The sequence below is a fragment of the Sciurus vulgaris genome (assembly GCF_902686455.1).
Source record: "Sciurus vulgaris genome assembly, chromosome: 17".
NCBI classification, from domain to species: Eukaryota; Metazoa; Chordata; class Mammalia; order Rodentia; family Sciuridae; genus Sciurus; species Sciurus vulgaris.
The window spans coordinates 72,672,663-72,699,225 of record NC_136478.1 but is presented as its reverse complement, the minus strand read 5'-3'; the positions used below and the strand labels follow the sequence as shown (position 1 = coordinate 72,699,225).

At 55.9% G+C, this 26,563-nt stretch overlaps 1 protein-coding gene across 1 annotated transcript; it reads left to right on the top strand.

The window, feature by feature from the left end:
• The first annotated feature begins 448 nt into the window (after positions 1-448).
• Positions 449-26,404, top strand: PEG3 (paternally expressed 3). The gene is made up of 9 exons (XM_079117840.1): positions 449-620; positions 4,639-4,725; positions 15,452-15,543; positions 15,953-16,042; positions 16,479-16,568; positions 17,256-17,356; positions 20,170-20,272; positions 20,887-20,979; positions 21,155-26,404. The coding sequence occupies exons 4-9, from the start codon at positions 15,970-15,972 to the stop codon at positions 25,195-25,197; spliced, it is 4,503 nt and encodes a 1,500-aa protein (XP_078973966.1). The 5' UTR covers positions 449-620; positions 4,639-4,725; positions 15,452-15,543; positions 15,953-15,969; the 3' UTR covers positions 25,198-26,404.
• The last annotated feature ends 159 nt before the right edge of the window (positions 26,405-26,563 follow it).

Here is a 26,563-nt window from a genome sequence, read left to right as displayed (position 1 = left end):
CGCTGGTTTGCAGGAGTTCTTCGCGAATCAGCGGGACTGGCCGCGGGTTTCGTGCAGCCCGGGCAGAGAGCCTCGTGGTCTAGCTGTGCTAGGCTCGGACCTCCACGCGTGTTTTTGCGGACTTCACTTTCATTGTGGTTCAGACAGAACCACAATGAGTTTGTCTTTTACTCCCCCAGAGGCTTTGCTTCGGGGCGTCGTCGTTGGGCATTTCTCTGGCTCACCCCATCCCTTTGGGGGTGTACCTCCCCCAGCCCCCCATCTCCAGACCCTGCCACGGCCCCAGCTCCCGCGCCCGCTCCGTTGACGTCAACCCCAGCCTTTGCGCCAAGCTGTTGCCATGGCAACCGCTGCCTGGGCTGCGCGGCGCGGAGGCGTGGCGAGGGCGGCATTGCCGCGGATTGGCTGGCGGAAGCCCCGCCTCTGCAGAGAAGCCTGACAAGGAGGCATCGGGCAGCGCTGGCTGCAGACGCGGGGCAGCTGCTGGAGGACAAGGGTCAGAGGAGCCAGAGATGTCCACCCTGGGCTGGTGGCGCCGACGGGCGCCAGGAGCTGTGTGGACGCGCTAGACGGGCTGAGCCGGGCGAGCGGTGCATCGCGCTACGCCGCGCTGCGGGCAGGTGAGTCGCTGCCTGCCTGCAGGAGCGCGCCCTCCCGGACATTGTCCGCGCAGTACGGACGGTGTCCAGGTGGCGCCCTGCGGGCTCGTCGCAGCTGTCCTGTGGACCCTCGGCAGGGACGGCCAGAGGACTGCTGGCGCGGTCATGCTGTGGGCTGCACAGGGCTGGCAGCAAGACTGTGCTCCGCACCTGTGGGGGTCACGAATAGGGGTGGCTGAGTTGCCGCGGGGCTGCCGTCCCGCGTGGTTGGGGTCTCGGGGCTCCGGGGGTCTCCAGGCTCTGCCACACAAAGCGTAGAAGCTACTGATCGCACCAGTTGGGCAGTGTATGGAGAGGCGCTGGAGAGCCTAACACCCTGTTGAGCCGAGTTCGAGCAGGGGGATGCCAGGGTGCCATCCCTGAGGCGCCCGGTCCGGGGGCGCAGAGGCTGCGGGACCACCCCATCGCGGCAGTGACGGGTCTGCCGCCCGCGCTCGGTACTGGGCTGCCTGCTGGAGGCGGGGCTTGTTTTGCCGCAGTGGCCATGGGCGGGGCCACAAGCCACTGGGGGTGGGGCTGAGCTTACGTGGGAGGTGTTTTGGGCTCGGCCCGCTCGCCTGGCGCCCTCTGGTGGCGGCAGAGTGCTTTCGGATGGGGACTGCGTGCTTGCCGCGCAGCGTTGCTCTGATTGGTTGTCCGAGGCTGGGGCGGGGCCGAGGATGGTGCAACCCCTCTTGGGGTTGTGGCAGTCCAGTCTGGCCCTGCCTGTCCAGCGCCATCTTTAAGGGGCGGGGTTTTACTGCGCAGGTACAGTCTTGACTGACTGCTGTGTCGGGCTGGGACTGCGGGTCGTGACCTCGGCAGCGCCCGGAGAATGCGGGGTGCTGGCAGTGGAGCTGCCACCCTGACTGAGCTCTTCTCTTGTTGGTTTTTTGCCCAACCCGCGACATTCGGTGGAGCCAGGTGCTGTGCGCCTACCTTGCCGCAGCTGCCGCAGTACAGCTAGTCTAAGGGGCATGGCTGCAAGTTGCAGTATTCCCGCAGCTTCTCCTTGGGTAGTGTGCACTAGAGTCCCGTTCTGTCACTAAATTTTTTTACCTTGGGATGTATCAGGTTCCATCTTTGGAAGGTGTTGAAAGCGGGAAGCAGCAAAGGTGTATTGTGCGTTGGTGTCTTGTTCTGAATGACCCTCCTACCCACGGTGCAGACTTTGTTGGCCACAGAGGGGCGCTTGACGTTTACTGCGGCAGGCGCCATCCTGAATGACAGCTGGGCAGGCTGCAGAGTGTATAGCTGAGGGAGGGGCTGTCTTTTTAGTGACTGACAGTGCTCAGACCCCGCCTACCCAGGCACCATCTTTCCGGCCACCCAGGGGCGTGGGATATTTAGTACGCAGGTGCTGTATTCATTGACAGCTGAGTTGTCTGCAGGGGATGGGCACAAGAGGGGGACTGTCTTCTAGATGACTGACAGGGGCAGGAGAGCCCGCCCACCGTGGTGTAGTCTTTGCTGGCCACAGTGGAGCACCCGTTTACAGGTTCCATCTTCGTTGACTGTAGACTGGCTGCAGGGGGTGGGCCAAAGGGAGGGGCTCTCTTCTGAGTGACTGAGCATCAGTCCACCCTGGCGCCATCTTTGCTGATCATTGAGGCGGACTTTTGTTTTGTGCGCAGGCGTCAATTTGATAGCAGGGCTGTCTGGAGGGGGCAGGCCTGAGGAAAGATTTGTTTTCTGAGTGACTGTTGGGTCCAGAGCCCGCCCATTCTGGCACCATCTTTGCTGGCCACAGGGGGGCGCTTGACTTTTGCTATGAAGGTGCCATCTTCATGGACAGGGGCCGGCTGCAGGCCATGGGCCCAAGGGAGGGGCTGTCTGCTGACAGGGACAACAGAGCCCTGCCCTCCGTGGAGCCATCTTTGCTAGCCACAAGGCGGGGCATCTGACTCCTTACTATGCTGGCTCCATCTTCATTGGCAGAGGCTGGCTGCAGGGGCAGGCCCAGGGGAGGGGCTGTCTTCTGAGTGACAGGGACAGCAGAGTCCCGCCCACCCTGGAGCCATCTTTGCTAGCCGTAGGGGGCGCCTGACCTTACTGCGTACGCTCCATCTGCATGGATAGGGGCTGGCTGCAGGGTGGGGGTCCAAGGGAGGGGCTGTCTTCTGAGTGACAGGGACAGCAGAGTCCCGCCCACCCTGGAGTCATCTTTGCTAGCCACGGCAGTGTCTGATGCTTTCTGTGCTGGCGCCATCTTGGTTGGCTGGGACTGGCTGCAGGGGGCGGGCCGGGGGGGGGGCTGTCTTCTGAGTGACAGGGACAGCAGAGCTCCGCCCACCCTGGAGTCATCTTTGCTAGCCACAGCAGTGTCTGATGCTTTCTGTGCTGGCGCCATCTTGGTTGGCTGGGACTGGCTGCAGGGGGCGGGCCCGGGGGGGGGGGGGTGCCTTCTGAGTGACTGGTGGGCCCGCCCATCCCCGCGGTCTCGGTACTTCCGTGTGGGCTGAAAGGTGGCAGCCGGGACTGCTGCGCAGTCTGTGGGGCAGGCCCGCAGAGCGTGGTCTTCCGTCTGACATCTAGACTGACTGACGGTTGGGTGTGGTGTCGTCAGGTGACACGGCCCACCGAGCCCTGCTCACCAGACTGGGCGCCACACACACTGCGGTGCTGCATGCGTGGGGCTCAACATGAACCTAGCTCTCTGCAAAGACATGGGTCCAGAATTCAGGGGGTTAATATATTTTGGGGGGAAATATGAAGGAGGTGGGCAGAGCGTATGATTTGGGGGTCTGGGTAATTTGGAGGCTGTGGGAGCAGAAGAGAGTTTCTCATATCCCACCCACTGTGGGATAGGAATAGGAAGAGCTGCGGGTGGTCCTGAGGAGGTGGGTGAGGGTGTTGGCGGGAGCATCCGGCAAGGGCGTGGCGAGAGGCTGGCCACGCCCATGGCTCGCAGAGGGCCAAGCTTGCTCTGGCGAGCTGCAGTAGCTGCCAAAGCTGAGCATGCCTGAAGCTCCACTCTAGATTTTTAAGTCCCTGTTTCCCTCCCCTTTCTCCCCTCCGCCCTCCACCCCACAGCAGGTTAGGAAAGTAACACAAGGGACTCTTCCTTCCAGTTTCAGTTAAAGTATGTATTTGCTAATGGCTAGTATTAACAATAATGCCTGACATTTATGGAGCATCAACAAATGGCAAATAACTTTTAATAAGTAGACCATTTGATCGTACCAAAATGTACTCTCCTGACTCTAGAACAGAAACCAGAAATGTGATGTGATGCTCCTTCCCCCAGGAGCCTCCAGCTGATTGAGTAGGTGCTCTTAGATGCCTTGGGATTTAAACTATGTATTGTTAGCCCACTGATAAGCCTAAAATATCACACATAATTAAGTAATGACACAGTGTCATAGTGTTGGTGATGGTAGCATTAAGGTTCTAAAATAAGCTAGTTTCTTCATATTTAAATTTACAGCAAAATTAAATTTCTGGTCTTACTCCATTGGCTATTAAATGGCAAAACAAGCTTAAAGGCATGTTTCCAATGGGTACCTGTGTTGGCATGCCATGTGAGCTCTATAAAACACAAGTCAATTTTCTATTTTGTAAATGGCATTGACTTTGTATAGTTTGCCTAGAAAGTCAGTTGAATCCCGAAACCTGACGTAGCTGTGAGAGCCGTGCACTGGGCAGAACTGATAACAGTACTTCCTCAGCCACTCTCTCCCTCCAGTTCTACCCCCAGCACGTATCCTCGCTAACTTTAGAGGAAGGGTGGGTGCCACATGTGTCAGTGGTAATTGGGTTATTGGGTTTGGAGACACCCCAGAGCTGACTTCAAGGCCCTTAGCATAACCTCGTCAGAAGGCCATGAGCATAGCCAGGGACAGCACGGACACAGGGTACAGTGCCTGTGACCTTCATCCTTGGCAGTGAGGCTGCTCTCCTGGTTTCACTGAACCTCTGCCATTGTGGGTGATAAAGATGGACTTGTGTCTATAACTGCAAAGTAAACTTGGTGCTTCATGTTTTATTTTTCATTCCACAGCTCTGCCTTCTTGATCTTTCACCCTTCTTGGAGACAGCTGGCAAGAGAAAGAGGGACTAGGTCCAAGCACTAGGTGGCTGGGTCCAGGTGAGTTGTAACCCACTGCTTACCTCCCGCACTTGCCTTTGCAGTGACCACTGTGCTCCCATGCCGTGACACTTTCCACTGCTCATGATGTCCTCACGCCCTCTGAGAACACAGGCTCTTCTGGCTGTCCACATGTTGGCTGGGAACTCTCCTCCTTGGTCTCACACCGTTCTTCTTGGTGTCCTCCTCTTTTCCTCGCACTCAGCCCCTTCTCCAGGCCTCTTCTCTCTCTCAGGGGTGATTTGAGAAGCATGAGAGATCTGAGTCATCAGCCTGTGTTGATCCAGTGGACACTTTGTGCCGGGTACTGGGAACTCAGCATTAAGTGGAAAAGGAAGTGTCTTCATGGAGCTTATAGTCTCATGGGGAGGTGAAGATGTGGACCACACGACTGTGGGGTTCATGCCTTTCTGAGCACATTTGTAAGGGGGAGCTAATTTAATCTGGACAAGACCGTGGAAGTCCTTGGTGAAGTGGTTGGGGACTTTAAAAATTGCCTCCTGAAGGACCATGAGTGGGTGTGTCATGGGGAGAGTGGTCTAAACAGAGGGCGAGATGTTCCTGAGGGATGCAGGGACAGGAGCCATACCCTGGGACACCTAGAGCCAGGAGAGAGCGACCTTAGCCGGCGAGGTGAGGAAGATGAGTCGGGCCAGGTCGTCAGAGGCCTTGCAGCCAGTGGCAGTCCTTCGGGACGACCTGGCATGCAGGTGGAGCCAGGTTCGCACATCTGCTGAGGTCATCTAGTTGCAAGGTGCAGAGGGCGGGGTGGATACAGCAGGTGGGGATCTCCTTGGACTGGGTGACAGATGGTGGCATGGAGTCACCACACTGGAGGTGGTGAGAGGCACTGAGGAAGGAGACTCACCAGAGGTCACTCTCCTCATTCATGGTTTTCAACATTCAGAGCAGACCAGTGAATGACGTGACGTGGGGAAGCGAGCAAGAGAGCCAGCCGTCGTCAATTGGCTCGGCCCACTAGCAAGCCCTGACACTGGGCCTGTTTGGACAGAACGGCGCCAGACTTAGGCACTCCAGATTGAGCAAGGCATTCCTGGCCTCTGCATCTACCTTGTGAGACTCCCGTTGCCAGGAAAGGTACTTACCAAACAGCAGACTCTGCTGGTGGTGGGGACACTCCTGGGGAAAGGCCAGCTGGCCAGCTGGCCCTGCATGGCTTATTGTGGCCTGGATGAGTACTCCAGGTATCCAGCTTGTGCTGAAGCCCCTGGGGAGTGAGGAGCCTTCCCCACCTGTGGGCTCATGTTTGTAGACCACATTCAGGAAACTCAGAAACTGCCCTGCCTTGTGAATTGGAATCAGGTGCTCCTGTTCCCAGATTACTAAATCTGGTTTAGTGATTCATGGCAGGAGGTGACACTAGCAGGGACCTAAATAGTCAAAAGTGTGTGTGACTGCCAAATTCTCTCCCTGTAGGCAGAGCTAAACTGTGTAGGAGAGGAAAGCGTAATGGGAAGGTAACAGTGAGTACAGAATCCACCTGGAGGGTGTGGATGAGGGCCAGCAGCACTGGCTGCAAGGCCAAGCAGCCGTCTGGCCCAGTGACCACCCTTGCTGGCACTACCAGAGGACAGATGCTCCTTGCCTCCCTCCCGGCCCTCCCAGTCTCCATTTGGGTTAGGTCCGGAAGAGCGTCTCTCCTCTGTAGATTGTCAGAGGAGCTGTGCTTTGGGGCTTGCCTTTTCATGCCCCCCCACACTCCTTAAAAAATAAGGTCAGTCAATTACTGATGTCAAAATAATGGTCCGATAAATCACACTGATCTGGGATCGATCCATGTAAAGTAGTTCTGTTTAAAGTAACCTCGAGCTGTTTTTGTGCTTATCACAAAATTGAACTCTTAGATATTATTTTCTCTCTTTCTCAACCTTTGGGGAAATCCCTCAAAAATGGACACCAGCGAGGAGATTTTGCTGGAGTATGGTAAGTGCTGAGCTTACTCAGGTGGAGGTAAGCCCAGGATGTTAGAGGCTATCTGGAAGGTGCCATGCACCAGACAGAGGCTCGTGTGTAGGGTAGTGCTCATCCTCCTCTTGCCCCATTCCCCCATAAAATCCTCACCCCAAACCAGGGGTCTCTACGTGCCTTGTTCAGAGTTAGCTGAGCCACCCTGGGCCCTTGAGCCTGCAGCGGTGGCTCTCAGGTACAGCTCCTGGAGCACCTGCCGAGCACTTCTCTCTGAGGAAGCAGCCCCTGAGCAGTCCTGATGGGAAGAGCATTTTCCACGAGCATAGGGTGGCTCTTCCGCACACCTGAGTCTGAGAACCACTGCCCTAGAAGAAATCAGGTGGCAGCACACACCTCGCAGACTCAGAACTTGGATGCTGGGACACATAAGTAGAGAATATCTGTCTGCAGAAAGAGGCAGGAGAATGGAGCAGACGAGGAGAGAGGAGAGACTGCACTCCACGCTGCCCCTGAGAGCCGGAGCGCGGCCTCCTGGGCTCCTGACGTCAAAGTCCTCCATCCCAGACTCCTGTCCATGAGGCAGGTAGAGGGAGTCGGGGGCTGGATCTAGGTGCACCATGTAAGTAGTGGAACGGGCAGGAGAGAGTGGCGTCCTCCCACCTCTGACGGGCATGGGAGACTGAGGTCAGAGCCCAGGCCACAGGCTGGTCCCCACACATGGTCCCATACACACCCCCGTGTCCTGCACGTGTCCCTGATCAGTTGTCCACCAACCCGCAGTTTCTCTGAGTGAAGGCAGAGATCCTCCCCACTGTGAATTCTGTCTTTATCATGCATCATGTTACTTGTTAGAGCCCAGCTTTTTTTTAACTGCATCTTAGAAGATAGAATTGTCATAGACTTTCCATCACACAGACCCCAGTGGCAATGCTGTTACCTAGCAGACATGGCCACTGCTCTGTGGTTCCAGATGTCCCAGCTCATGGATGAGTTCACCCTGTATGCAGAAGGCTGTATTTGGGAACAGGCTCCCCAGGGGCTGAGCAGCAGATGCCCACGGCGCCTTCCTCTGCCACCATGGGACAGGCAACTCATAGCATCCGGCCCCTCGCCTCCCCTTCCCAGAGTTGGGCCAGTGCCTGTGGCCGCCCCCTGCCCTTGGCCAGCACGTGGCCACTGCTAGGATCCTGCTCTGAAGAGAGCGGAGGGATGTGGAAGTGAGGGTGTGCAGGCGTCCACCTTCGAGCCAGGAGGCGAAGGGCGGGCCCAGTGCTGGAGTCTCCATCTGCGGGGAAGACAGTGAGGGCTCGGCAGGGAGCTGGGGCAGGCACAGGAAGGGGCTCAGGTGGCACTGGAGGGTGCCTGGGCGTGCGCAGGGGTGGGGACCTACAGAGAAGAGGGAGGAGCTAGCAAGCTGCAGGGCAGCCAGCCCAGAGGAGGAGGAGGCAGGGACTGAATCCACTTCCAGGTTGTGGATTGAATGTCTTCCTCCTACTTAGGAACCTGAAATGACGTCCTAATAGAAATGGGGAAAGGCTTCTTTTACTAACCACGCCTTCTCCCCATAGATTTCCCCATTTGCGCGGAGCCTTAGGTGGCTTCTTTGGCCATGTCCTCTGTGTGAATGGATCTGTGAGAGCGTGTCGTTTGTCATGCTGTTCACACCCAGGCACACTCTGTTTTGCCCTCAAAGACCACTTGATCCCTGTGTGCGATGCGACATTCTGTCTTCTGCACAAGTGAGGTGCTGTGTGCGTAAGAATAACCCATGCAGGTTCGTAAGGTGTGAATACGACGAAGCAGGCCAGCAGGTGTGGCTTCAGTCCCTACTCTGAATATTTTGCAGTGCTTGGATTTTGTGTTTGAATCCGGAAGCAGAGCTGCAAGTTTCTTTGAAACGTGACAACGATTAGGTAGCGTGAGGTAGAGGCTTTGCGCTGGTTCCTTAGTAAAAGCCCGGGAGGAAAGCTGGCTTGGGTGCGGTGACCTGCACAGCAGAGCAGGGTGTGCTTGTCCCTGCCTCAGTGGCTTGCCTTCCAGAAGCAGCAGCGGAAGTGCCTCGTTTCCCTGTGGAGCCCCCACCCGGCTCTGGTTTTACGGCACTCTGGGGAAGTGGGTCAGGCCCTCGGCTGCCCACTCTGGTCTCTGTGGTTGCTGGCCACCCTTCACCATCGAGTCCTAAGAGAGCTCCCAATTTCTATTTAAGTGGCTCGTCCTCCTCCTGATTTAAGTCCCCGCTTTGTGGTACCCTGAGTCTCCACGTCAGGTCTGGACTGCTGGTGCTAGCACCCACCCTGGCTTGGGTCCCCTTTCAGACCGGCTGCCCCACCCCCATGACCTCCGTCGGCAGAGCCCTGTTGACACTGCTGCATGTATTCCCCCAGGAGAACGGGCGATGTGCTTGTCAGACCCCCAGAAAGAAAGTCACATTTGTGGCTACTGCTCGTTTTTTTCAATTTATATATGTCTTGTCCATTTAAGACCAACTTTGTGTCCTTCTGTAAGTTCTTACGGTTTTGTTTGGAGTTACAAATGCTTTGTTGGATATTTTTATGGGCATTTTTTTCTGCTATTAATGGGGATTTTCCTCCCTTGCTGTACTCCCAGTGCTGGTCTTCAGGTCAGAGTCGAGCTTTTCCCACTGTGCACCTTTCCTAGGACTTCTGAGATGGCGTTGAACGGTGGCTGTGGTGGAGGGCCCTGTCCCCCACAACACCTCTGAGGCGCAGATGGTGTTTGATGATGTGCTTGCTGGCGTTTGCTTGGGAGGATCGCTGGCCGAGAGTGTGTCAGGAAAGACCGCCCGGTGGCTACCAGCCGCTCTTCTTGGCAGCAGCTGCTCTCAGGCCCGCCCCTTAGCCCATCACCGATAGCAGTTTACCCCAAGAGGACACGCCCTCCTGGTCGTGGAATAGCCTTTCACACGTTATTTCTCAGACTTTGGTAGATTGGGTTTATTGAGCATTTTTGCATCTTTGTGCAAAGAATGTTTATTGAACACTTTCCATAAAAATACTGGGGTTAAAAAGGCGACAGATGCCCTCGGGCACCTGTGGGCAGGGACGGGACAGGAGCTCCCCTGTTCTGCTGGGGTCACACATGTTCAAGCACCTCTCTGGCTGGCTGGCTGCCTTTTCACTGATGGCCCTTCTGGACCACTGTTGGGCCAACGCCCTCCTCACCTTAGCATTTCACTCGGTGACCTTAGACATCCCTCCAGACTTCTCCCCTCAGCCCTGCAAACTTCAGTGGTGGGGGTGGCTGTTGTCACGGAGAAGCTGTCCTGGGAAGTGCGGGCTCAGTGGGTAGAGCAGTTATGCTTTTGATTGGCCAGACCCACTGTCACAGGAGCGGTCACCTGGGATCTGGTCTGCCAGTGAGGGCGGGGTGAGTGCGGCCGGGGCAGGCACTGGGCTACAGGTGGAGGACAGGGTGAGTTGGGGCAGGGTGGGGCCGTGGGCCAGGAGGGTAGCTGCCCTGTTGCACGTGGCCCACCTGGGCTCAGCTGTGCAGGAGGGTGCCGGCCAGGTCCATCTGATCCCAGCGCCGGGCCCAGGGGCCCAGACGTCGGGACTGTGGCAGGGCTGGGCTCCTGCAGAGCCCCCTCACTGCCCCAGGCGCCCTCAGGCCGGAGCTTCGCCTTTTACAACTGGAAGGCAGTTGTCCGTCGAAGCGTCTCACTGTGATCTGCAGCTGACTTTTTAGATTTTTTTCTTACTGCTATCTGCTTGTCTTTAAGCAGAGGCGTGTGCTTGTCCAAAAGGAAGGGGGGTTTTAATGTCTTTAAACTGAGGCCAAATTGGCATCCAGAATACAGTCCATCCCTCGCTGGCCAGCTTCTCCCTGCCCTCACCAGCATCAGTTTCTGTCTTTTGAAATGTGCCCATTTAGCAGGTCAAGAAGGTGTTCACTGTGGTGCTCATGTTTCTCTGACTTCTGATGTGAAACACTGGCTTTTGACATCACTAATTTTATGGACTGTGTATTAGCTTGTTTTCATGTTGGGCTGGTCACCTTTTCCTCAGTGCCAAAGACCTTTACCTTTTAGATATCAACAGTCATCTGTGTTGCCGAGTGTCCTCCCTCCGCTTCTGTTTGATTCACACAGTACGGAGACCTTTGCCCACCTTTGTGCTCGTCTTCGCTGTGTGGTCTCTGCTGCTGGAATCAGCTCGCTGGTCCCGCTCCTGCTGAGCGACAGGGCGTCTGTGAGCACACTTCTGAACTGTCCCCCTGGGCTCCCCGGCAGGTGGGGTTAGATTTCAGAAGTGGAAGCTCCTCCTCAGAGGGTGGCAGTGTTTTCAGGCACTGGGGTGGAGGGTGTGACTGAGGGGTGCGTTCAGACCGAACCACAACTTCCACAAGAGCCAGTTGGGTCCAGGAGGCTCCAGAGTTGGTTCTTAGGGGTTTCCCACATTGCCCATCATGTCCTCTGCAAGTAGCCCTATCGGGGAGTGACCTTGACCTCAAGCTGTGGGTGGGATGGGCAGAGGGGGAAGGAGAGGCTGGCCAGGTCCCGCCTCTAGGCGAGGGTGCAGGGCTGACCCCGCAGGTGGCACGGCCTCGGAAGGCCTCCGTCCTGCTTTTGTCTACTTAGCTTTAACTCTGGGTTTATTTTTTTGACTAGGTAATACATGCTCATGTTAAAAAATAGAAGTCAGAGCTAAACACAAGAGGAGAATGCACAGGGAAGAGTAAGTCACCGCCTTGGTCGGACCCCGTTCCGCTCCTCAGAGGCGGGGTGCCAGTCACCACCAGCAGCTCCTTGAAGTCCTCCTGGGCACTGTCCACCTGGACGCTTCTGTTCCATGGTCTGTTAGAGTCTCGTGCCCGCTGGTTCAGAGCTGCCTTGCTATCCTGAGGGCTCCGTGGTGATGGGTGGTGTGAGCAGACCAGGTCTGTCACCAGCACCACAACCAATACGCTCTTACACGCGTCTCGCCACACGTCTCTGGGACGAGTCCACTGGAGGAGCATCTGTGGGGCAGCATACGTGCCTCTCACCGGCCAGGCCGGCTTCGCCACAGCAGTGTGCGTGTGTGCTTGTCCCCTACGCGACACAGACATGCATGGTCATCTGCGGGGTCATCCTCTTCCTAAGCCGCCACAGCCCCACTTTGTTGACTCTCAGATGAGTTTTCCCTGTAGCAAAAAAATGACTAAGGTCCTTCGTTTTGACCTTTTTAAGGATCTCCTTTAAACCATCTTTCCTGGTCCAGGCCCCTGTGGAGCAGAGGCTTTTCTGTCGGCCTGGTCAGAAGTCTTGCGCAGGTTGGCGGTCATCCTGTGCACTCTGCTCTGGCATAGGGCACGTGGGTGTTCAGGTGGCTGCACTGCCATTGAGCGGGAGGCCCTCCTCTCTCATCTGTGCTCTGGGGGGCTTTGCAGAATGTGGCAGATACTCTGTTCATGAGAAGTTTTTTGGGATGCCACGCATGGTGGTGCCGGCCTGTCATTCCAGCAGCTCCAGAGGCTGGGGCAGGAGGATAGCAAGTTTGAGGCCAGCCTCAGCAATTTAGCAAAGCCCTAGCTCAATTTAGCAAGACCCTGTCTCAAAATAAAAATAAAAAGGCCGGAGATGTGGCTCAGTGGTTAAGTGCCCCTGAGTTCAATCCCTGTTACCAAAAAAGAAAAAAAAGAAAATTTATTTGGGAAGTTGCTCCTTGAATCTTTTCAACTTCTTAGATTCCTTCCTTTGTGGTCATATTTTCCTCTTCCAGAGTAAGGTTTGATCATTTGTGATTCATTTTAAACACTGATTTCCTATTGAACTTTTAAATCCCGTAGTTCTTGTAGTTGTTTTTCACCAGGCTTCATTCTTCAGATGCCTGCCCGTTGCAGAGAGCTTCCTAACACAGAAGCATCGGTGCAGCCCTTACGTGAGGGGAGGACACTGTCTCCCTCTGCGTTCGGGTCCGCTGTGCCTGTCCTCTGTGGCGGGCCGGAGTCCGAGAGCAGTGCTGGCTGACGGCAGCCTCGAGGCTTCCTTCTGCTTCACCTGGGAGTTAGGTGCACTTCCTTAGTGCTGTCTTTGTCTTGGGTTTTGGAATTCTAGATTCATAAAGACAATGGAAGCTTTCTGCTGCTCTTCTCTGGCTGGATGTATGTGGCATGGGAATGGCCTTTTCCTGAAGATGCGTAAGACCCTCCCCAGCACTGGGCCAGTCCCCACCATTTGGGGATTTAATTCTCTTAACACTGCTTTCAGATCACTTCGTGTTTCTTAGTCCATATATCTCTGTCTTTAACATGTCTGCAGGTACCTTCCTTTTGACTCAGCTCCTGTGGAGAGCTGCTCGGTTTGATGTTCAGAAAGGACCCTGTCCCCAGGCAGGTGACTGCATTCCCAAGGGCACCTTTTCACCCAGGAGCTCGGGCTCACTGACCCAGTGCACCAGAATGACCTCTGCATCTCAGATACCACCAAGCAGTCTCGGGTTCTCTGCCCTCGCCTGTCCTCCTTCTAGGCAGAGGGATCTGCTCGAAGCTGGTCCTGGGTGATATTGGCCAACCCTGTCTGTCAGAAATGCCACGCCAGCTCTCCTGCTCCTTTCGCTTACTTTGGGATTCTGCCTGGCAGGTGACATCTGTGATTTTCTTTGTATCTCTGTCCCTGAAAGACAGCAGGGAAGGAGCGGCCATCGCCAGGGTCTCCAGAACTGGGACTGTTTGCAGGGGCCGTGCCATGTGTGCACCACAGGATGCTAGTACCAAAGGACAAGAGGAGGAAGGGACAGGCACAGGTCCACTGAGGTGACCACCCTGGTTTCCAAGTGACGAAGTCTGGTTAGAGACTCTGAATCATTGAACAGTCTTGCTTGAGACCTTTTTAATGTTTTATTGAGACACGATATGTATATATCTTTGTTGGGTGCTAGTTCTCTATTTTAATTGAAACAAAGTTTTAAACTTAATTGAGTTTCTTTTCAGAACAAAGGTAGAGCTCTCTTACTGCATGTAGTCTTGCCTTCCCGGGAAGTAGAGCCAGGAGCCCAGCCCTCTCGGGCATCATGAAGTCCCCAACCTTGGTTCTTATCCCTTGCTGACACACTTCCTTGCCCCCACGGTGCCACCAGAAATTGAAGGGCTACACAGTGACTCAAGTGGCAGCAAAAACATCTGAGTAGAAGAAAGTGCAAAGCCTGATTCAGTCGCGTTGGGAAAGAAAGATGGAAAACCAACACTTACATCCAATCTGAAAGGGTTAGAAAAGCAGTAGGGGACAGAAGACAAAGACAAGCAGGTAACTGAACAGGTGGGAGGCACGCGGCCGCCCAGTGGGGGCGCTGGCTCTCCGGAGGCCGACCAGGCCTGGGGGGGTCAGATGAGGTGAAGCTCGCACTGCGGCTTTGAGGGCGCCCTGTTGCCCTCAGCGCCACGCGTCTGCTGGCCGGGCTCTGTAGGGCCACCCACAGCGAATGCGGCTCCGGGTGTGCCAGGCCTGTGTGGGAAAGCGCCTGTGCACCGCCAGGCGGGCACGCCTGTGAGCCCCGGCCAGGGGTGTGGGGCCGGCGGGCCGCCAGGCCGAAGGGCTCCCAGAGGTCGCTCCAGGAAGCTCCCGCGCCCAGAAGCCCACACACGTGGCTGTGCACACACGAAGCTCGTGTGTCTGCACCCTGGACAGGGTCGGGTGGAACCCCGTGTTCTTCCCGACACGCGCCGGCACCGTTCACACTTCGCTGCTGGAAGGCAGGAAGCAAACCCAAAAACACCTGAGAATGACCAGGTGTTTGGAACCCTGAGGAAGGAGCGCAGGCCAGGGAGGACGTCGGGGCGTGGCGGGGCGTGGGCGGGGCGTGGCGGGACGAGGAGTGGTGGGGCGGGGCGTGGTGGGGCGTGGGCGGGGCGTGGTGGGACGTGGGCGGGGCGTGGTGGGCGGGGCGTGGGCGGGGCGTGGGCGCGGCTGGGGCTCACGGGGAAGGTGCCCGGGGACTCCCACGCTGGGGCAGCGCCTCCTGCACTCCCCGAGCCACGTTTCCACTATCACGCACTGTAGCGGGAGGCTCCAGGGGCTGCGGGGCGCAGCAGCGTGAGGTCACAGGACCGCTGAGTGAGGGAGAGCCCGCCATCCAGTCCCTCCTCTCGCCGGCGAGGGCCTTCAGCGTTCCCGTGGTCCTCCACCTTTCACTCCTAGAATCCTGTGTCCCTTGTGGTGTTGGGGGAGGACGTGCCCAGGGAGGGTGGACTGGCCCTCCTCCCGTCGCTGCCCGTCTGGCCGCGGCTGTGAGCGCGCCCGTGCTTGCGCCTGGCAGGTCGGCCTTGCGGGGTCTGCCTCGCTCCCCTCACGTTCTGACAGGCCGGGAGCGGCCGCCCCTCTCCACAGACACGCAGACGGGCTCCCTCACACCCCGGAGGAGGTCTGTGCAGGGCGGGGCTGTCTCTGCTGAGGTGCGGCCAGCCGTGTTTCTGTCCACCGCCTTCCTGTCCCCAGCACTGCCCACCGCGCGCGTTGGGAGCGAGCCTCGCGCTGCACGTGCCCTGGCTGCGAGGGGTGTGTCCTCACCCGTCCACAGGTCCCCACGGCAGTCTCAGGCTGCCAGGTCTTTCCTGTTGGCTCACGCTTGGTTCCTCCAGTGAGGATCTTATTCAGAGAAATGCTGTGTCCAAAGCACTTATCCAACACCAAACCCGAGAGGTCCTGGGCCAGCTGTGAGCTGGACAGTGACTTGACTGATGCTGATGCTGCTCCGGGAGAAGGCCCAGCGGATTCTGAAGGGCTTCATGGGAGGTTCTGGAGCTCGCTCCGTGTGGCGACCCCTGGTCACACCCTGACACTGATCTCCAACGTTTGGCAGAGCCACAGAAGTGCACCAGGGAGCTCGTCCCGAAAGCAGAGGCCAGAGAACCAGGCACTGGTGGGAGGACTGCAGGAGAGGCACCAGCCAGACGGTGAGTCTCCAGGGCGCTGGCCAACCAGGCCTCCTGCGGCCCTCTGGTGGGCAGGCGAGAGACCGGCCGGGCACGCTTGGCATGAGGACTCAATCCAGGACCTCTCCGCTGGGCATGCCCAGTGTGCCCCACACTTAGCAGGTGTCCCAAGGACAGACTGCCCCCCCGCTCAGAGCTGCCATGAGTCAGGAGGTTGTACCGCCAGGCAGGCCTCCAGGACCCCCACTCTGGTCTCCAGGAGGCCGTGGCTGGTCTTTCTGGAGAGGGTGGGTGGCGGGCAGCATGTTTCACACGCCCATCCTCAAGTGGCATAAAGTGACTGGGAGCCACTGCAGGGCCCGAGCTCCTTGTGGTGGAGGGGCCGAGCCCCAGGGGGCAGGGCGCTGAGCTGGTGTCCATGTCCTCTCAGACGACAGCAACAGCGACATGACCAGTGACGACGAAATGGGCCGCGGCAGAGGAGAAAGCCCGCCCCCTCGACCAGGCCGTTCGTCCAGCAGTGAGTAGCACCCCAGTCCTGGCCCCAAGGGCATAAGGCCCCCAAGGAGACAGCGTGCCAGCCCCGTGGCTGGTGCACTTGGGTCTGAGCGAAGGGAAGTCATGAGACCCCTGTGAGTCAGCATGGGTACCGGTGGGTGGAGGTACCCTGAGTTACTTAGAGCTGTTTGGAGTCCGCTCGAGCAGCCTCCTTGCCTCCCTGTGGCCCTTTCCTGGATCTGGATTTGACCCTGAGGAACTGGGAAAACATCTGGGCTGGAGGGGCGCTGGCTCTGGCGAGCTGTGGGACTTGCTTTGAACAAGCCCTGGTTGGGCCAGGCCTCCAAGCCATGGTCCAGGTGATGGGCAGGGACAGGCTGGGATCTGGGGCCCTGCGCAGGGAGGGGCACAGGTGGGCCAGGGCACTTCCTGAGCTATCCAAACATCTGGCTGCCCAGGTGACCGGGAGCAGGAATGGGACCGGAGGGGCCGGAGCCGCGACGTGTTGCCCCGAGACCACTGGCTGTACACCAGGAGCCCCAGAAGCAGTAAGTCGCCTGGCAGGTGCACACGGCTCAGTGTGTGTTGTGTCCTAGTTCCGCAGCTGAGTCCAAGGTTCTGCTCCCAGGTTCCTCTGCAGTCTTGCCATGTGTACCTATTTCCGTCTCTACTGTTCTTTGTTCAGTTTTTTCTTAAGCTGGCATAGGTTCTTTAAAAACTGAAAGTTTCTATGTAAAATACTGTTGCAAAAATTGAAAGCTAATAGGAAACACTTTAGAGAGCAGGTGTGATCATGAAAAACACACCAGAGCGTGTTAGCTGACTAGGAAGGCCCCGTGACGCAGCGCCGGGTAGAGAGGTGCTCCTTCCATGTGCCAGGCCGGAGACTTCTTGGGAACTAGCAGACATGCCAGCGAGCTGCTGGCATCCATATCACCAGAAGGGCACCCTGAAATTGTGACCAGGGAAAGGGTATCAAGATTGAAATCTGTCAGGAGTTCATGACACCCGAGTGAGGCTGTAAACCCAGGTGGGTTCTCTGCCCAGACCAGGCAGCTCGGGGCTGGACGCCAACTGCCTGAGGCAAGGAGCAGAGGCTGGGCAGTGGAAAGCGTCCCCTGAGCAGGGGCAGGAGGAGCGCTCGGGCACACGGGTGGACTGGGCGCCTACGCGCACATCTGAGCTCTGCCAGGCAGGCTGGGCCTTGCTCCTTCCTCATGCCTTTTTCTTCCTAGGGCTGCCTCAGCGGGATCTGTCCCTTCCTGTGATGGCAAAAAGAGGTCTTGAGATGGAGAGAGATGGCAGGGGCTGCGTGGACCGTGAGTCCCGATCCCAGGTACGCCCACCTTTCCTTCCCAGAAGAGCACCATGATCCCACAACAGAAGTGCCTTCCTGTCACAGACAGCTGCCGCTCTGCCCACGCAGAGCCAGGAGCCCCCAGTTACTCCCAGAGGCACCTGCGTCTCTCCCGGTGGGCGACAAGCGACGGGGGTCCCTCTTGCCTGTTTCTCTCCACCAGTGTGGTCTGAGGAGCTCTTGCCTGCAGCATGTGTGTGCCACTTGATAGGCTGATCACTTCGGTCACTTCCTGTGGCCAGGGAGCAGAGAGATTCTGAAGGAAGGCTGGGCCAGGAAGCTGTGTCCCTACAGAGCAGCACCAGTGTGAGCCAAGGCACTAGAACTAATGAGAACTGGGTTTGAGGACAGGCACTGCCCCCTGCTAGCCTGTGGTCTTGGGCTATTGACTTGGCTAAGCTGAGCCTGTTTTCTCATCTGTAAAGTGGATGTGGTGGCCGCCCCCGGCAGTGTGGTGAGGAGTCAGATGATGCGCACGTGCGTGAAGTGCGTTCTACGCGGGCTGTACTGACTGTGGTGGTAACTGGCTCCACAGAAGGGACGTGGTGAGCCGGCCCTGAGGAAGGAGGACGGTGCTGTGACTCCACAGGCCCTGCAGAGAGGGAGGAGCAGTGGCCGAGCCTTCATCCCTCAGTTAGGCACCTGCCCCCGCAGCAGGCTGCAGGCGAGCGGTGACAAGACTCGGCCCTGCCTGACAGGCCTCGACAGCCACACAGAGAACCACTGGTTGTCCTGAGTCACCGAGAACTTGAAACAGGGAGTTTGATCTGGATTGTAAAGAGTGGGCAGCCCAGCCCAGCTCTGCACAGGGGAAGTCTAGCAGGGACCAACCGCCCTGAATGTGGTGGGAACTGCAGCAGCAGAAGGTGCAGAATGAATTTTGAGGGTGGGCAAAACAGAGAATTCTCTCATGACCTTCCAGTGCACGTGTAGCTCCTTCCACCGTTCCTGTCTGCAGCTCGTGCTATGGAATGGAATCATGCTGCGTTAGCATTGTTCCCGGGGCCTCTCCTCCAGAGGCACGTGGCCGCAGCCTGTCCGCGTTGGGCACCATTGTCATCACAAACACAAAGTGCACGACTGCTTGAGGGGCCACCACTTGTACTGAGAACCTAATTTTAAGTCAGAGCATCCTTTTTCTTTCACAGAAGCAGTGCAGTTGAGAATTTAATATACACTCATTATATTCAAATGAGGCAGATAGAAAAATATGAAAAATAGCATATCCTCACTGCTCTGGGCTTGTCTTCCCAGGCATGGTGATCCTTGCCTCTCGCCTTCCTGTCTGCAGACTCCAGTGTGTGCTCTGGTTTCCTCGGTCACCACGACCACATCTGCGTGCCCACTTGCTCGCTCTGTTGCCACAATGAGTGGGTGCCCAGCGCCTTGCCAGCCTGAATGCAGTCAGAACCCTGCGTCCGGCAGGAGGCCCAGCAAAGGCAGTCTCAGAGGCAGACTCTGCTCCTGCAGAGGTGGCTGTGCCCGTGCCACAAGGTCTCCTGGGCTTCTGTGGCCTTTTTATCGTCCCAGAAACTCTCAGCCCAGACAGCGTCTGTCTGTGACGCCTGCTTCCCTGCCTCGCCCTGCCTCACCCTGCCTCGTTCTTGTTATTGTCCTGCTTGCTTCCTAATAGACACTGGTTGTCATTTAAGCACGGCTCGCCCGCAGAGCCCGATGCCTGTGCCTTGCTCTCCTTAGAATTTGCACCTTGCTCTGCAGACCTCCTCTTTTTTGGCTACATTTTCCATGTTGCTATAACATCCATGTCTCTTCCCAGCAATGGAACTATAGTAAATTTAATATCAAAACATCTTTTTTTTTTACATACTTTTTCTTTATTCAAACAACATATCACATTTCAGAAGTGCCTCACCCCCAATATTGCAAGACACATAGATGCCCTCCACCAAGTTTCACACTGAAGAACCTGAGGGTCAGGAAATCCGTGTTTCCAAGGTTGCTAATGCATGAAGTTTGCAGTCCTCCCTTGACCCTGCAGTTCTCTCCAGCTCCAAAGCCTGTGGACTTCCCACACACATCTCCCTCCCTAAGTCTCTGCAGGCCTCAGTGCCATCCTTGTTCTGGTAACTAGCAAAGGTCCCTAGGATCCTGCAGAGAAGCTTCTCCCAGGCACTGAAGGGAATTTAAAAATTTTAGGGTGATAGCTATTAAAGAGAGAAGATAGGACCTCCATGCTTGTGACTGTGCTGGGTCATGTGGAAATCTGCCAACTAGGACCTTCTGTGGTAGCCATGCCCTGCGGTGGAGGAACGAGGGGAGTCTGAACCACACTGTGTGACCAGATACCTGCGTGCATGCATCTTCCTTCTGCTCCACAGTGCACATGCGAGTCTGCTCTGTGGCCTGCTGGAGCCTTCCTACCAGCCCCCCTCTGTACATGCTGTGATCTCACCCACTACTTAGGGCCCCATGAGGCCCTCTGCAAAACCTCTGCTCACTGAACTTCCCCCACTTAGCATTTATTATCTGTACCCCAATTTACTGTTTATTGTTCTCTGATTGTTTCATGAGTCTTTTCTCTCCAACCAAATTATAAGCTGCATGAGGGCAAGGAATATGTGTCATGCGTCTTTGGGATCTGCCTCAGAGTGTAGCACCAAGGTAGGTATGATGTAGGCCCCTAGTAACGCTTGACTTGGATCACTCAGAACCCCATGCTGTGAGCACTTCCTATATAATTTCATATGTGTAGCTCCCATGTTGCCAGCATTGTTCTTTTTGGACATCCATGGGGACAGACCCCACTGAGAGGTCTGTGCTTGCTTTTCTAGGATGCGGAGTCATATCAGAATATCGTGAACCTCAACCAGGACAGGAAACCTCAGAACCCAATCCAGGACAACATGGAGAACTACAGGAAGCTGCTCTCCCTAGGTAGGAGCTGCTCTCACTCACCCCAGTCTAGCATCACACATCTGTCACCTTGATGGTTTCAAGTTGCAGCAGGAGTTCATGTTCACATAGTTGGACTTCAAGGCTAATAAGAACACTTTGAAAACTTTCAGGCAAGGGAGTACATGATGAGATTTTCAAACACACATTTAGAACAGGTCCCAAGTTTCTGTGTGGACTCCACTGGAAGACATCTCGCCCAAGTTGGTAGTAGATGGTTGTGTAGGTCTACAGGCTGTGGGGCCTCCAAGAGGCCCGAGGTCAGAGAGCAGGCGGGAAAGGACCATCAGGAAGGAGGAAGACGGCGAGGCAGGGAGAGAGACGGTGATGAGAAGGTGAGACTGAAGAGGCACACAAATCCACATACACGGGAAGTCTTTTACAAATTTCTGGGTGTCATCGAGAGAAGGAGAATGCATAATGGAAGAGGTTAGGGGATGGATGGTAGGAAAGATGAGTTGGTTAATGAAAAATGGTTAAAGAATTAGAAATGAGCTGCTTTATATTTAGTGGCTCAGAGGAAAATGAAAGTCAGTTTATGGTGGTGAGTCTTGTTCCCAACTCAAATTTGTCTGTCACACTCTTTTTGTGACCAGGGGTGCAACTTGCTGAAGATGACCGCCACTCCCACATGACCCAAGGCCACTCATCGAGGTCCAAGAGAAGTGTCTACCCAAGCACCAGTCGAGGTAAGGCCAGGCAGATTCTGCAGAGGAGCCACCAGCCACGCGAGCCACGGAGACGACTCCTGCACTCACACTCATAGTCCCAGACGTCACAGGACAGGGCGCTCCTCTGAGTCCCATGGTCGTCTCGTGCAAGTGTGTGGGCTTGGGAGCACTTATGCTTGGGGTTTCTTTCCAGGCCTGAAATCTATGCCTGAAGCCAAGAAGTCAGCTCACCGGCGGGGAATCTGTGAGGACGAGTCTTGCCATGGAGTGATAATGGAGAAGTTCATCAAGGATGTGTCACGGGGCCCCACATCAGGAAGAGCAAGGGAGTCTGTGGATCGGCCACAGAGGCTCCCCAGAGTGTCCGATGATAACTGGAAGGACGCTTCCTTCAACAGGAGGGAGTCAGTGATCCAGGAGAGGGGTGCTGAAGGGAGTGCCTTCAGGGCAGGCTTCAGGTTCAACTCAAGCCTCGTTTCCAGAAAGAGAGTTCTGGAAAGGAAAAGGCGCTATCGTCCTGACACAGTTCACGATCACAAAGGCTGTGCCAGGAAGAAGCCCTTCGACTGCGGCAGTGAGATGAGGAAGGCCATGAGCATGAGCAGCCCCAGTGGCCTCAGCGCGCCCTCCTTCTCCGAGCCACAGCCGGTGGGCTTTGGGCCGATGGCCTACGTGTGCGACGAGTGTGGGAGGTCGTTCAGTGTCATCTCAGAGTTTGTCGAGCACCAGATCATGCACACCAGAGAGAACCTCTATGAGTATGGCGAGTCCTTCATTCACAGTGTGGCCGTCAGTGAGGTGCAGAAGAGTCAGGCTGGAGGGAAACGCTTCGAGTGCAAGGAGTGTGGGGAGACCTTCAATAAGAGCGCCGCCCTGGCTGAGCATCGGAAGACCCACTCGCGGGAGTGCCGCGCAGACTGCAGGGAGCAGCAGGAGGCCACCATGCCCAGCCCAACCTTCAGCGAGCTGCAGAAGATCTACGGCAAAGACAAGTTCTACGAGTGCAGGGTTTGTAAGGAGACCTTCCTTCACAGCTCTGCCCTGATCGAGCACCAGAAAATCCACAACAGAGGGAATTTTGGAGAAGACAAAGGTAACGAGCATGAGCCTGAGCGCGAGCGTGAGCATCGGGAGACCTTTATGCCCAGCGCAGCCCTGAATGAGTTTCAGAAAATGTACAATAAAGAGAAAATCTACGAGTGTAAGGTGTGTGGGGAGACCTTCCTTCACAGCTCATCCCTGAGGGAACATCAGAAAATCCACACCAGAGGAAACCCATTTGAAAACAAGAGCAAAGTGTGTGAGGAAACCTTTATTCCTGGTCAGTCCCTTAAAAGGCGTCAGAAGACTCACACCAAGGAGAAGCTCTTCAACTCTAAAGATGGCAGGGATGCCTTTATGCAAAGCTCAGATCTCCATGAGCATCAGAAAATTCATTCTCGGAAGAACGTCTTTGAAAGCAGGGCCTACGAGAAATGTGTCCTTCACAGCATGCCCTTCCCCGAGTCTCAGAGGAGTCACACTATAACAAGGCCTCCCGAAAGCCAGGAGGGCGAGAAGACGTTCACCATCTGCAGCAGCCCTGACGGAGACCAGAGGCTGGCCACCACTGCACCGTCACACAGGAGGCCTGTCACTCACAGCTTCACCCCTGCCGAAGCCCAGAGAAGCCACAGTGCTGTGGGGCGCAGCAGACCAAAAGCAGTGGCCGGGTCTACCCTTCAGAGCTCAGCTGCTGCTCGGAGCTCCTGTGCAGCGAGCGAGTTCGAGAGGGCTGTCCTCCGCAGCCTGGCTGCTCCCAGAGCGCTGAAGCGCCCCAGCGGAAGCGGGCGAAGCGAAGGCGATGAACAGGGAGAGTCCTCCACGTGCGTCTCGGACCTTGACCACAAGCGGCGGAGGATCCTCGCCAGGGAGAACCCCTACGACGGGGGCAAGAATATCAACTGTAAGGACTCTGCTACACAAAGTGCACCCCACGCCGAGCCTCAGAGGGGGCTTGCCGGGGAGGGACCCAGTGAGTTTAAGCAGGATGGCAGATTCTCTGTTCCCAGCTCAAAAGTTCGCGAACACCAGAAAGCTCGTGCTAAGAAGAAGTACATCGAGCACAGGGGCAATGAGACTTCTGTGATTCATTCCCTGCGTTTTGGTGAACTGCAAACCGTTCGCCCCAGAGAGAAGCTCTACGAATGTCAGGAGTGTGGGGAGTCCTTCGCACGCAGCTCTGACCTCACTGAGCACCAGAAGATTCACAACAGAGAGAAGCCCTCTGGAAGCAGAACATATGCACGGTCTGTGATCCGCAGCTTGGCCCCCACAGACCCTCAGACGAGTTACGCCCAAGAGCGGTATGCTGAAGAGCAAGCACGCAGCAAACTCAGGGAGTTCGGGCAGAGCGCTACTGTCAGCAGCTGCTTCAGTGCACGTCAGAACATCCGTGCCCAAGAGAAGTCTTACGGCAAGAGAGGTCCCGAGCCCCACAGCGAGGAGCCCCGTGCTCAGGAGCCCCACAGCGGGGAGCCCCGTGCTCAGGAGCCCCACAGCGGGGAGCCCCGTGCTCAGGAGCCCCACAGCGGGGAGCCCCGTGCTCAGGAGCCCCACAGCGGGGAGCCCCGTGCTCAGGAGCCCCACGCTCAGGAGCCCTGTGGCAAGGAGCCCCACAGCGGGGAGCCCCATGGTGAGGAGACTCACGGCGAGGAGACCCATGGAGAGGAGACCCATGGTCAGATGGCTGAAGTTGCCATCATTCAGAGCTCAGACCTGGAGGAAGGCCAGAAGGATGACCCGGATGACACGATCTACGAATGTCAGGCCTGTGGGCTGGGATTTGCAGATCTCACGGACCTCACAGGCCATCAGGATGTCCACAGCGGAAAATGTGTTGCTGACAGAAGTGAGAACACACATCCTCAAGTTCATACCCATTCCATCAACGAGTTTCAGAAAGAGTTCACTGGTGAGCAGCTCTTTGAATGCCCAAAATGCGGGGAATCTTTTATTCACAGCTCCTTCCTTTTCGAGCATCAGAGAGTCCATGAACAAGACCAGTTATACTCCATGAAGGGATGTGACGATGGTTTTATCTCCCTCTTGCCTGTGAAGCCACGGAGGAATCGTGCTGCAGAGAGGAACCCTGCCCTGGCTGGGTCGGCCATCCGATGCCTTCAGTGTGGACAGGGCTTCATCCACAGCTCTGCTCTTAACGAGCACATGAGACATCACAGGGAGGATGAACTGCTGGAGCAGAGTGAAACGGCCGAGGAAGTCCTCATTCACGGCTTCGCCCTCACCGAGTTCCAGGGAAGCGAGCCCGAGGAGAAGCTCTTTGAATGCACGATCTGCGGAGAGTGCTTCTTCACTGCCAAAGAACTGGGTGATCACCACACGAAGGTCCACAAAGATGAGCCCTATGAGTATGGGCCCTCCTACACCCACACTTCATTTCTGTCCGAGCCCTTCAGAAAGCCAGTGCCGTTCTATGAGTGCAAAGACTGCGGGCAGGCCTTTATTCATGACACGGTCCTAACTAAGCACACAGTGTTTCACCCTGAGGAAGAGGAGGAGGAGGAGGACGAGGAGGAAGAGGAGGAGGAGGAGGAAGCTGCTGCTGCCCAGGAAGTTGAAGCCAACGTCCTTGTTCCACAAGAAGTCCTGCGGATTCAGGGATCAAACATAGAAGCCGCTGAGCCAGAGGTAGAGGCTGCTGAGCCAGAAGTGGAGGCAGCTGAGCCAGAGGTAGAGGCTGCCGAGCCAAATGGAGAGGCAGAAGGGCCGGGAGGAGAGGCCGCCGAGCCCCACGGAGAGGCAGAGCAGCCAAGTGTCGATGCAGATGAGCCAGACGGAGTAGGGATTGAAGACCCGGAGGAGGGAGCTGAAGGGCCCGAGGTAGATGCCGATGGGCCCGAGGGCCTAGGAGTGGGAGACCCAGAAGAGGAAGGTGAGGACGAGGAGATTCAGGTGGCCGAGCCCTACGACAGCTGCCACGAGTGCACAGAAGCCTTCCCACACCACGCAGCCTCCGGGGGGTCCCCGAAGGCCCAGGCTAGCATGGTCCTGCTGGAGCCCGACGGGGCCCCTGGGGAGTGCTCAGGCTACATCCAGCACGCCAGCACCAGCACCAGCACCAGCACAGGAGGCCCTGAGCCGGCCGGCGAGAAGCACTTCAGATGTGACGTCTGTGGGCAGCTCTTCAGTGACCGCCTGTCCCTTGCCAGGCACCAGAACAGCCACACTGGCTGAGCATGAAAGTTGGAAAACCTACATCTACAACTGGACCCTTACCCAACACAAGACTCTGATAGTGTCAGTAGGAAACTTACCTTAGCATGTACACACCTGGCTCACATCAGACAGCTCAGCTCAAGTGTGGCACTCCTTCAGTCTTGGTTCTTCCCCACTGAGCATCAGTGTCTGCATGTGGGAAGCTACAGCACATCCCTTACCTTCTATCCCAGCAACCAGACTGAGCCAGCCTGATGGGCAGGCCCGGTCACCTGTAAACCATGCTCCTGTTCCCTGCAGTGTACATAAAGAGCAGAGCATAGCAAAGTGGCGATCATGTGCATTTCAATTTAATGATATACAGTTGCAGTTTACTGTGCAGAGGTATCTCACCTGGCACTCTGTTTTTTTTTTTTTTTTTTTTTGGAGGAGGAAGAGAGCAACAAAATAGAATATATTTGTAAGTGTCTTCGGTCTGAGATTCATTGTGCATTATCTGAACCCTGTCAGTATCTTTGCTACGTTTCTTACTCCTAGTCTCGTGAAGGTGTAGACATGAAAATGTCTTTTGCTCTTCGCTGCTTGAAAGGAGTGATTTTAGCTTCTGTGTACAGCCATTTCGTCTGCACCAACACCTTGCAGCCTAATGCTATAAGAAGCCTTTAGGATTCATGGATTGGCCCTTGTGACCACGTCAAAATGTTCCCCCTTATATGTACCTTGGAGTGGTTCTCATACAAAAACATTACAATTTGGGTGGTTTGTTTTTTTTTAACCAACATAACGTGTGTTCAATAGTGGATCTAAAATGTGATGCTTTTACCCATAAATCCTAAGTCTTTGCCTTTAAAGAATGGGTTGCAACCGTCACTAGATCACAGTCGTGCCTAATGAAGGTTGAGAACCATAAGACAGACTCATGCTGTAAATAAGGAAGCAGGCTAACAACCTCATCACTTCTCAATGCTTCCTGCCTTAAGTGACAAGTAGCAACGTGGCTTGAGTCACCTTTGTGGCCTGCGTGCTGCCCCAAGTCAGCCTGCTCCCTGGGTGCCCAGGAGCTAGCATCCTTAGATCTTTCTATGGCTTGAACCTAATTCTCTTCGTTACCTGACTCTAACCCCATGACTCTTTAACCCCACGTCTAACTTGCATTTTAAAAAAATTAAAAAGTGTAAAAAAAAAAAAAAAAAAAAAAAAAGCTTTCTTTACAGTTGACCCAAGCTTCACATGGACTCAGGTTCCCCAGCAGCCTTAACTTGTTCTGTTTCCATCTGTGTCTTCTTCGCGCCTTCCGAGGCGTTTCTGAGCTACCCATAGTGTCCCGTTGTCTGGCCTTGGTTTTCCTCTGGATCACAAACTGGCCTCAGCTTGAGGTTTCCCA